Source organism: Pristiophorus japonicus, chromosome 8, assembly GCF_044704955.1.
Source record: "Pristiophorus japonicus isolate sPriJap1 chromosome 8, sPriJap1.hap1, whole genome shotgun sequence".
NCBI classification, from domain to species: domain Eukaryota; kingdom Metazoa; phylum Chordata; class Chondrichthyes; family Pristiophoridae; genus Pristiophorus; species Pristiophorus japonicus.
In genome coordinates this window covers 122,638,928-122,650,981 of record NC_091984.1, presented here as the reverse complement: position 1 = coordinate 122,650,981, position 12,054 = coordinate 122,638,928, and the positions used below count along the sequence as shown (strand labels likewise).

The 12,054-nt window shown below is 44.8% G+C and overlaps 1 protein-coding gene across 2 annotated transcripts in view; it reads left to right on the top strand.

Annotated features, from left to right (window-relative positions):
• Positions 1-12,054, top strand: part of tada1 (transcriptional adaptor 1) — a 58,029-nt gene that overhangs the window by 28,263 nt on the left and 17,712 nt on the right. Inside the window, exons 6-8 of one of the 2 annotated variants that reach the window (XM_070886213.1) lie at positions 323-474; positions 5,288-5,450; positions 7,682-8,160. In XM_070886213.1, the coding sequence (XP_070742314.1) occupies positions 323-474; positions 5,288-5,450; positions 7,682-7,711 (345 nt within the window). In that variant the 3' untranslated portion in view covers positions 7,712-8,160. Of the gene's footprint in view, positions 1-322; positions 475-5,287; positions 5,451-7,681; positions 8,161-12,054 lie in introns of those variants that run through there. The other variant, XM_070886214.1, reaches the window with a different exon arrangement.

Below are 12,054 nucleotides of genomic sequence, written 5' to 3'. Positions count from 1 at the left end.
CCATGCAGGAATTCCGAGTAGAGCGCTTGCTTTGGGAGTCTTGTGTCAGGCATGCGAACAGTGTAGCCTGCCCAACAAAGCTGGTCGAGTGTGGTCGGAGCAATGGAATTTTATATGGGCAGCCGAAAACACACACACGGACATCATAGGACTTACCCATAGGAGTAGACTAAAACACAAGTCAAAAATATTTTGAAGAAAAAGGGTGAAATAAATCCAAAACATAAGTGACTTTATGTCCAGAAAGGGACTGGACCGGTTAAACACAGCTCCACTTTAGCAGAGTAATACGTGCATTATGACTGTGTGCTTCCTCTGATAGAATCATCTGAAGGACATTCTGACAGCTGTGATATCCAGGAGGAGATCATACCGTTTACGTGATGGCCATTTTAAGTATGCTTTTGGAAGTAGTATTAATCCCCAGCCATATTTAAAGAACAGCATTATTGCCTACAACAACATTATTGACTGGTAAGTACAGTATCAGACATCTATGTATGTTTTCATTTCTTTAAGAAAATAGAATTAGTAAGGAAGAGAAAGGGGCTCAAGCATAAAGTTAAGAGGGGAATCCAGAAAACATGAAAGTAATGTTAAGTGTATCAAACAATAGGATTTTGTCATTAGTGTTAAACTCTGCAATTACTTTGAATGTTTCTTGTATTCTTTGGAAATGTGATGCTTAATTTTTTTTGTCAGCTCAGCAGCACAATAGAGTTGCAGTAAACTATTGCTGATCCTCCAGAACCAGAGTTCCATTCTGCTGGGTTATACAAATTAGAAAGACTTGCATTTATATAGTGACTTTCATAACCTCGGGACGTCGGGACGTTTCAAAACACTTTATAGCCAATGAAGTATTTTGAAGTGTAGTCACTATTGTAACGTAGGAAATGCGGCAGCCAATTTGCACACATCAAGGTCCCACAAATAGCAATAAGATAACTAACCAGATAATCTGTTTGTGATGTTGAGGGTGAATATTGGCCAGGACACCGGGAGAACTCTCCTGCTGTTTGAAAAGTGCCAAGGGATTTTTTACATCCACCTGAGAGGGCAGACGGGGCCTCGGCTAAACGTCTCATCCGAAAAAGAATAAAATGATCAGAGTCATGCTGAATTATATGCTAGATTTTAAAGTCAGACCAGGAAGTAAGAGGAGACCGGGTTTGTTAAAATCAAATGAGTGGTAACTCCTGGACAGGGGACCAAAATTTGTAGTTTGCAAAATGGCTTTGATAATGTATGTTCCCTTGTAGGATCCATTATGAAGCAAGCACTCCAGCAATTGGGGCATCTTTATTAAAAAAATCACTGGTAGATTTTCAAGTTGCTGCTCCTGTGTAAAACTGACATTGTGGAAATGTAAGTTAGATGGTTTCTTTAATGGGCAGCCGATCCACAATACGAGGTTTACACTTGGGTCGCAAGTTGAATATCTACCCCCTAATATCCCATTTAGACTGTAGTGACTGGAACTTGTTAGTCTACATTAATATGTCTTGCAAGCAAGCTAGCAGCCAGCTAGATTTCAATGAGGCCAACTGCTAAAGAACGATTCATCGGGAGAAGATGAATATGTAGCAAAATATAAAGGACATGTTTGTGATCTTGCTGTAGGGCACAGAGGAAACCCTCCCTCATTGTGTAGGTATTTGGATAATGAGATGTGTGTAAAATGATTTGTATCATGTCCGAGAGGAGCTAACCAAACCGGGGCACCGGACATGCATTAAACCAACCAGGGTTATTTTTCCTTTTATGTAAAAATGATCATTTTTATTCACACTATATGAAGCCAGTTCTTCTGGGTTTTTTGGGCAGGTTTCTCACAGTGCTTCAGTTTTGTCAAAATTATTTTGAATAGCTTTGTAATACTGGTCAAAGTATAGAGTTTAAAAAGTAGAAATCAACTGTATCTCTATCACCAAAAGAATGATTCAGTGAAGGCCAATTCTGCACTCTGAAAGATTCAAATTGTTTACAAGATGAAATTATATTCACCGCAGTTAAAATACCATATAATTCTGCAAGAATAAGTTTTGTAAGATCAAATTCATGAGCATCCTAAGGGTTCTGCATCTGATCATTGGCATGCCTGAACTGGGAGACCCATGTTCTCTCCTGGGTGTAAATGTTGAGGAAACATTTATTGTGCATATGCTAATGAGAAATTCCGTCTTGATTCACGAATTGACCCAAATCTATTAGTTGTATTTGTCAGTGTATTGCTCCCACTATTGAAGGACTGAAAGACAACTAAGGAAAAAACAGTTTGGAGCCAAAAAAAAAGGTAAAGGCTTGTTTAAATGTGAGAGTTAATGACAGATACAGTGATAAAAGCACAATTCATTTTACAGGGAATAATGTTCTTTTCCTTTGTCAATGCATTAGGAGACCTGGTATTAATGTCATATGATACACTAGGTGTGGTTGTATTGTTAGAATGCTTTCTGAAACAGTGCTGATGGCTATGAGCGGGTGCACCTCTGCTGTCTACGCACAGAACTGACTCATTGGCCCCAAGTTTCCACATGATTTGCTCCTGATTTTTAGGAGCAACTGGTGTAGAACGGAGTATCTTAGAAATCGGAATTCTCCACATTTAGTTTTCTGCAGTTCTAGTCAGGTAGAACAGTTTCACTTTTGAACAGAATTTTTTTTTCAAAAGGGGGTGTGTCCAGCCCTGACGCCTGATTTCAAAGTTTCCACAGTGAAAACGTACTCCAAACTAACTTAGAATGGAGTAAGTGAAGATTTTTGTACGCTTGAAAAAACCTTGTCTACACTTTAAAAAATCAGGCACAGGTTACGTTAGGCATCGGGAACGAGGTAGGGGGGGGGGGGAAGGGAAGTCATTAAATTCGACAATCAATCCTTCGTGAAACTTATACAAATATTATACAAATAAATCCAACCTGAATAAAAATTTATAAGCAAAGAAAAGATTAAATAAACCATGTTCCTACCTGTGTGAAAGTGCTTCAGGCAGGCCTTTCAGGCAGCGGTGTGGCGTCAGTGTCTCGACGGCAGCGGCAGCTAGCAGCCTTCGAGCTGAGCTGAGCTGCGATGCTTGAGGCAGGCCTTCATTCCCCGCGAAGATGCAGCACCCGGACGGACTTGAGGCCATTCGGCCATGGGATTGCAGCGGCGTCAGTGGCTGGCCGGGAGCTGAAGAATGAACACAGGACACACGCAGCTGCAGATTTAAAATTCTTTAGGCCGTTCGGCCATGCTTATGGGGCGGCGTCAGTGGCTCGAAGGCAGCCGAAGAATCGGGAGCGGACGTGAGGCCATTCGGCCATGAGATTGCAGCAGCGTCAGTGGCTGGTCGGGAGCCGAAGAAAGAACAGCAGCAGCCTTCGAGCTGTGAGGGGGACTGACTGAGGCCATTTGGACAGGGAGAGGCACCCACATCGACATCTTTATATTTAAATTTGCAGAATGGGTGCTGCATTGACAACACCACATATTATGCAATGGTTTGCTTCCTCATGCAAGAAATTCTTTGTTCTTGGTGGACGTTGATCCATTGCAAAGTTGAATTGGCACTTTTATTTCTCCAAACACACAGTCCTTAATTTGCAGGCACCGGTTCTGCAAGTTTAGCAGTGAAAAGCTGAACTCACTGATTTCAGCAGGTGATTTATTCAGCAGTGCTGCTAAAAGCACTCCCTCACACACAGAAATATAAAGAAAATTAAAATGCAAGCCTTTGCAGGGGTCCAAGAAACAAATCTTCACTTTTTCTGCAGCACTTTTAAAAATGGCCGAGCGCCAATGTTTACTTCAGACTGCGCGAATGCTCCAACGCGCACGCGCAGGGTTGCCGGCACCAAGAAGCCTCATTTCAATTGTACCCGCCCCCTCCTACTTACAAAATCGGTGCGAGTGGTAGGCTCCGCCCCCTGTGCGCCGCGCCAAGCAGACATCGAGCTCCAAGGAGCTCGAGAATACTGCACTTTTTTTCCGGCGCGAAAAACAGGCGCCCAGCTCTGAGGTGCGCCTTTTTTGCCGCGTGTGGAAACTTGGGGCCAATATGTGTCCTCACTGCTGTACTTGGAGAATTATAGGCTGTGGTGCACATTTGAGCTGCTGTAATAATTTTATACTCCACTGTACTTGTAGTTTGCTATCTGGACTGTTGGATTTACCCCTTGTTAGTTGGCTCATTTAGCTGTATGACAAATGCAAAAGTAGAAATATAACAGTTGCATCCTCATCAGACAGTTTATTTCATTCTTTACTAATTCATTTGTGCCAGACTCAATTACTTTATTGCTCCCCTGGCCAACCTACCATCCAAAACTCTGCTGTCTGTCACCTGTTCCCCACCAAGCCCTGCTCAGCTTCATTGACTCCCAGTCTCCCAAAGTCTCAGGTTTATAATTCACATCTTTGGTTCAGATCCCTCCATGGCCTATCACTAACCTCCTGCAGCACTACAGACCCCCCCACCCCCCCTCCAACTCTCCATTCCTCTGATTCCGGCCTCATGCACCTTCCTTCTATTTGCCCGACTATTGGTGGTTGTATCTTCAGCTGTCTAGGCTCCATGCTCTGGAATTCCCTCTGTTCCTTTAAGACCCTGCCCTAAAATCCACTTCTTTGGTCACGCCACTTAATATCTCCCTCTTTTTGGTTTGGCGTCCATTTCTTTTCTTTACACCATGGGACATGTTTCTACATTAAAGGTACTACATAAATACAGGTTATGCACATATTGTTATTGTTACTGCGGCTTCAGCGGCCCAAGAGACATTACTGAGTTTGACCATGTGAGGGAGCTGAAGTAACAGAGTTCAAATGATGAAGTCACTGAGTGACTTCTAGGTTTATGATTTATATTGTTTCAGATGTAAATTCAACTTTTTGAGTATAGTAACTACTCCCAGCCACTTTCTGATGGGAAATCGATTCAGTTATTTGATCCTTCATATGCCATGTTCCTAGTAATCGAGTGTTTCTGTACTCTGCTGTAATTTTTCCCTACGAACATTTTATCCATTGTGGCAGTGTCTCAGATACCTGTTGGCTTCTTGTGCTATAACTTTACACAATTTAAACTGATTTGAAATATACATTTGGATTTTTGGCAGAAAAACATGTTGAAACTCGCAAAGAAGCAATCCTTTATATGACGCAGAGCACGTTTTTATGTTTCCAAGTACTATTATTTTCGTTCTTGATGTAATATTTTATGAACCCAAACTTGCATCCTGTGTAGCAGTGGAAATATTTTTGTGCAAAGGAATATGGATTTTTTTTTTTCCTTCTCTGACAGTCCTTCTACTGGGACACCCCTAACTGCCGGACAGAATCCAGGTTCCCACATCTCATCAGATGATGCAGAGCAACAGGCAGCTCTTCTTCTAGCCTGTTCTGGTGAAGACATGCTAGCTTCCCTACCACCGGTCAACATGTATGACCTTCTCGGAGCCCTCCAGGTAAATTGTACTGAATAAGCCTCTCTCATTTGATGTATGTGGTTTTCTCCTCGCATAAATAACTGTACATTTTCCCATGATTAGAGTGCACAGATACGTACACTGCTTCCTGTTACCTTGCACTTTGGCTACATTTGTCTGTTACCTGAGCTCTTGCACTTGTACAGTTGAACCTGAATCCATTCATCCTCCACCACTTGGATATGCAGCCACAGTTAAGACACTGTCATTTCCACAAGGACTTAGCCATAATCTGTGTTTCATATTTTTTCGCAAAATGTGTCTCTTCCATGAACAGATTGAGGTCCCATTGCAACATTTTTATCTCTATCTCAGGCGAATATTGTGACATGGTTCATAAATTGGGCATAATGGATTGTAACATAGTCCTGACTTAAATGCAAGTGTTGGCATCTAAACGTACACTGAAAAGTTCAATGGCAAAGAAAGGACCACTCTTACAGACTGCCATCCAGAAAACAATCTGCTAGCCCACTATCCATCTGCCTGTGCTGCTGAAAATTGGGAACAGGAACATTCTAAAGTTTTTGAGATACAGGGATTTCTTTACAGTCTTGTATCTATTTTGTATCAAATTGTTATGTGGGGCACACATTTTATTTAAAACCTTCACGGTAAACTTGCCCTTGTGAGCAAATCCATTATGCTGCCTGTAGTACCAGTTGTGCCTCTCGGTGGTTCTGTGATAGAAGTTTTCAATATCTAGAAGTGCCATCATACACTCACCCATTCTGGCATTCCACACAGCATGAATGATGTGCACTGGTTGTGTTGTAAGTAGTACTTCCTGCTATATGATGTAAAAAAAAAAAGCAAAATATTGTCAGTTAATTCTCTGCACCTGAAGGCACAGACCACGGAAGCATCCTCCAGTCTGTAAATCTGTGATCTTCATCGGCTCTCGGTGTTTGAAGTGTTGCTGCGGCTGCTTCACACATTGAAATAGTCACTCACCCCTAACTTGCTATTGTCCAATCCCCTATCCCTTCTGCACCCATTATTAGGATTTTTGTGTTGCCGTTTGATAAATATTTGCTTCAGTTGTCTCCCACCCACACTGAGCAGAATGTCAGATCCTATCAACATGAAATGCCTCCATTGTTGCTTTGCTGCTGATGAGGACCTCTGATCTCCAGTTATCTGCTTGTTTGAAGTCCATCTACCCCTTTCCCCACCCCCAGTGATTGCCCACAATTAATGGCTTGATCTTTGGGTGCTCTGGGGGAAAAAAAAACAACTGTTCTGCTCCTACTCCCCCCTGTGTTTAAACTCCATTCTGTCAATCGTGCCTCTTTAATTCCCACAAAGTCGATCCTGATGGTGACTGCACTGGTCACAAGCCAATACAGAACAAGTATATGCCGACTGCACAGCGGAACAGCAAAATATCTACACCAGTCCCTCCATCAAAATAGAGAAGGCTAGGTGTTCTTGGCACATTAGTACATTCACTTCTCCCGTGCAACATTCAGACTCAGCCTGATGCAGCAGTCCAAATTCCTTCCTTCCCAACCCCCAACATAACAGCAGGAGTGGCCATGGAAACTAAGCAATATTGTGCCTCTTTCTCCTCTTCTACCACCCAACTGAACAATGATAGTGTTCATTGTTCCACTCCAAGCCACAGCCTCTTTGGGCCTGAGGAAACGAAAGGGAGTCTCTTAACTCCCTGCACGGAGCAAAACATCCCACTGAGATAGTTGGCTAGGCCCCTTTTCTCTGCTGAGGATGTTTCCCTCCATTTGGCCCCACTCCCTCCTATTCCTTCTGTTCTCTTCTCGATCTGCTTCCCAATCCCTGCTTATGGTGCTCGACCATGTGTGGCATTGTATAGGGACAGCAAAAAATGAACAGATTTAATTACTGCTGTTCTGCGTACAATATTGAGTCCCCATAACGCCCCTAATGGCTCAGTTGTTATGTACTCTATGTAATGTGGAACTAATTACTGCAGATCAGGAAGGTCCTTCATTCAATCCCTGGTCTGTGTTGTGTTAACTCCCCTCAGCTGGGGTGTATGTCGGGGTACTACAATTGCCGTTGGTGTCCCTGAACGTGGGACAGTAATAAATTAGCTAGTTTTCCACAATCTTGTGGCTCCTACTGGAAAGCACAGGTATGTATGTATCTGATGGGGACAAGATCAGGGTTGGCTAAGATGTCCTTCACTGTCAAGGCAGCCTAATGACACTCACTCGTTTGACTCATAGATGGAAAACTTGGAAGGGCAGCCATCATGACATGAGTAAACACTTTCATAGAAGATGGTCAGAAAAGGTGGTTGAGAAAACACATTAAGAATGAAGGCAGAAGTAAGGACCTACAGGGTGATATCTGTGGAGCTCTGGTGGAACAAAAGAGAGAGGTTCATGGGAACAGTGACCATAGTAGCAAAAAATGACGAGCGATCGGAACAGAATTTAGAGACGAGTTGACTGACATGATCATGGGCCGAATTAACCATGGGGCAGATGGGGCTGCAGCCTCAGGCCCACCAAAGAACATAGGCTCACCAAATAAATGTAGGAAAAAAATATAAGGCCTCCCAAATCGGCTGAATAGAATAGACAATGAGAGGTTTATACCTATATACAGAAGTACCCATATACAGAACAGAATATGTACGAGCCCGTTTTGTTTCACGTTATGGAGAGAAATTTGCATATATGTATAGGAATCTAGTATTGCAATGTTGTCAGAACCAAAATATATACTACAGAATATATGCTTTCATTGTTGAATATATTGGCCTATGTTTTCATACTCAGAATCATATACGTAATGCAATGAACATGAACAAACATAAATATAGGTCCATTTGGATCAGTTTGCCCCAGGCCCTTAATCTGGCCCTGCATATATATGATCTGTTATGTATGCAACACCTTATAACCAGCATTCTACCACCACCAGAGGGCGCATCTATTGGAGTCACAAGGGATCCCAGCATCACTTGGGAGCACTGCATATAAGCAGGTCTCCCATGCTGTGCCAGCACTCGAGTCAGAATAAAGAGACTACGGTCACACTTACTCAAGTCTACAGTACTCAATCACATTGCTTTATTTGAGACATAACAAGATCTATTAGATGATGTGGGTTTTTGTATCATGGAGATGGCAGAAACTCTGAACAAATATTTTGTATCAGTCTTTACGGTAGAGGACACTAAAAATATCCCAACAGTGGATAGTCAAAGGGCTATGGGGGGAGGAGGAACTTAACACAATCACAATCACTAAGAGGATGGTACTCAGTAAGAATAATGGGACTAAAGGCAAATAAATCCTCTGGACCCGATGGCTTGCATCCTAGGGTCTTAAGACAATTAGCGGCAGGGATAGTGGATGCATTGGTCGTAATTTACCAAAATTCCCTGGATTCTAGGGAGGTCCCAGCAGATTGGAAAACTGCAAATGTAACGCCCCTATTTTTAAAAAAAGGCAGAAAAAAAGCAGGGAACTATAGACCAGTTAGCCTAATATCTGGTTGGGAAAATGTTGGAGTCCATTATTAAAGAAGCAATAGCAGAACATTTGGAAAAGCATAATTCAGTCAGGCAGAGTCGGCATGGATTTATGAAGGGGAAGTAATGTTTGACAAATTTGCTGGAGTTCTTTGAGGATGTAACGAACAGGATGAATAAAGGGGAAACAGTGGATGTGGTGTATTTGGATTTCCAGAAGGCATTTGACAAGGTGCCATATAAAAGGTTACTGCACAAGATAAAAGTTCACGGGGTTGGGGGTAATATATTAACATGGATAGAGGATTGGCTAACTAACAAAAAACAGAGAGTCGGGATAAATTGTTCATTCTCTGCTTGGCAATCAGTAACTAGTGGGGTACTGCAGGGATTAGTGCTGGGACTCCAACTATTTACAATCTATATTAACGACTTGGATGAAGGGACCGAGTGCAATGTAGCCAAGTTTGCTGACGATACAAAGATGGGAGGAAAAGCAATGTGTGAAGAGTGTAGTGTCTCTGCACCTTGCTACAAACTCACATGAGGCATGTATATATCAGACATGGTCACTCTGTGACCTTCACTTTATTCCCAGGACCAAGGAGTGCTGACCCTGGGTGGAACCTCCCCTTTTATATCTGGAAACCCAGGTGAGGAGTGTCTCCCGCAAGCTCGCCCCCTGTGGTCAGGGTGTGCATTTCAAGGGTACAGGTACAGTGTGCATGAGTTACAGTTACATAACTATTGTCATTGCAAGATGGTGAAATACATGACATCACCTCCCCCCTTAAGTCTTTTAGTTTCAGAGGTTAAGTCTATCGGGTGGTCGACGCTCTCTCTGGTGGCTGAGCCTCAGCACGTGTCTCTGTCACTTAAGGTGATTCCGGGCTGGCCGCCAGGACTGTGCATGCTGAGGACTATCTTTGCTTGTAAGCTGGCAGTGGTGTGGGTGCTATCTCATCATGCTCTTCTTCTGGTTCCTCCGTGTCTATGCTGAACCTTGTCTTTACTTGGTCCAAGTGTTTGCGGCATATCTGCCCTTTGTTTAGTCTGACCACCATGACCCTGTTTCCTTCTTTGCCAATTACGGTGCCCTCAAGCCATTTGTGTCCCAAAGCATGGTTAAGAACAATTACCAGGTCAACTATTTCTATACACCTCCCCATTGAGCCTCGATCATGGAGCTCAGTTTGGGACTGGCGCTTGCCCTCAACAATGTCTGCCAGGTCTGGGTCAATGAGGGACAGTCGCGTCTTGAGCGTGTGTTTCATGAGGAGTTCCGCTGACGGGACCTGTAGGCCAGCAGGAGGCGTGATAGGCGGTGCTGAAAGGAGGGTCCTTGGATGCGTAGCATGCCCTACTTTATGACTTGGACCGCCCGTTCCGCCTGAATATTGGAAGCCGGCTTGAATGGCGCTGTCCGGACGTGCTTGATCCCATTGCCCGACATAAACTCCTGGAATTCATGGCTAGTAAAACACGGGCCATTGTCGCTGATCAGGATGTCCAGCAAGCCGTGAGTCGCGAAAACCGTACGCAGACTCTCCATGGTGATGGATGTCGCGCACGAGTTCAATATGATGCACTTGATCCACTTCGAGTATGCATCGACTATGATCAGGAACATTTTCCTCATGAACGGGCCCGCATAGTCTACGTGACCATGGCCTGGTGGGCCAGGACCACGGGCTGAGTGGAGCCTCCCTGGGGGCATTACCCAGCTGGGCACACGTCGTGCGCCTGCGAACCCAGTGTTCCAGGTCTGAGTCAATCCCCGGCCACCATACATATGACCGGGCAATGACCATCATTAACACGATGCCAGGGTGCTCGCTGTGGAGTTCCCTGATGAACGCTTCCCTTCCTTTCTGGGGCATGACTACCCGGCTGCCCCATAACAGGCAGTCGGTTTGGATGGAGAGTTCATCCATCCGTCTCTGAAACGGCCTGACTGCCTCGGGGCACGCCCTGTGTGCGGGCGCCTAATTCCCAGTCAGGACACATTTCTTTATCATGGATAGGAGGGGGTCCCTGTTGGTCCAGAGTTTGATCTGTCGGGCTGTGATGGGGGAGCCCGCAGTGTCAAAATCCTCAACGGCCATGACCATCTCGGTGCTCTGCTGCGACGCACCCTCGGTGGTGGCCAGTGGGAGCCTGCTGAGTGCGTCAGCGCAATATTCGGTGCCTGGCCGGTGCCGTATGATGTAGTCATACGCAGCCAGCGTGAGGGCCCAGCGCTGTATGCGAGCTGACGCATTAGCGTTAACATCCCTGTTGTCCGACAACAAGGATATTAACGGCTTGTGGTCCGTCTCTAGCTCGAACCGTCTACCGAAAATGTACTGGTGCATCTTTTTCACATCGTACACGCACGCGAGTGCCTCCTTCTCGACCATGCCATATCCACGCTCTGCCTGGGAGAGTGACCTGGAGGCGTAAGCCACCGGTTGGAGTCGGCCGTCATCGTTACCCTGGTGCAACACACATCCAACCCCATATGATGACGCATCGCATGTTAAAACCAGTTTTTTTTACAGGGGTCATACAAAGTCAACAGTTTGTTGGAACACAGCAGGTTCCTCGCCTTATTGAAAGCCCGTTCTTGACAATCCCCCCCCAAAACCATTCACACCCTTTACGGAGGAGCATGTGTAACGGCTCCAACAATGTGCTTAAGTTCAGCAGAAAGTTCCCAAAATAGTTCAAAAGTCCAGGAATGATCGCAACTCCGACGTGTTGCCTTGCCTGGGCGCCCGGCGAATCAGTTTTTGATTCAGTGGGCCGGATCCCGTCTGCGGCAATCCTCCTGCCCAGGAACTCGACCTCTGGGGCCAAAAACACGCACCTGGCCTTTTTCAGCCACAAGCCTACCCGATCCAATCGGCGTAGCACCTCCTTCAGGTTGCGGAGGTGTTCCTCAGTGTCTCGATCCGTTATAAGGATGTCGTCTTGGAATACGACCGTTCCAGGGATGGACTTGAGCAAGCTTTCCATGTGTTGCTGAAAGATAGTCGCTGCCGAACCAATGCCAAACGGACACCTGTTGTGGACAAATAATCCTTTGTGCGTCATGGTGGTCAGAAGCTTGGATTCTTCAACCAGTTCCTGAGTCAT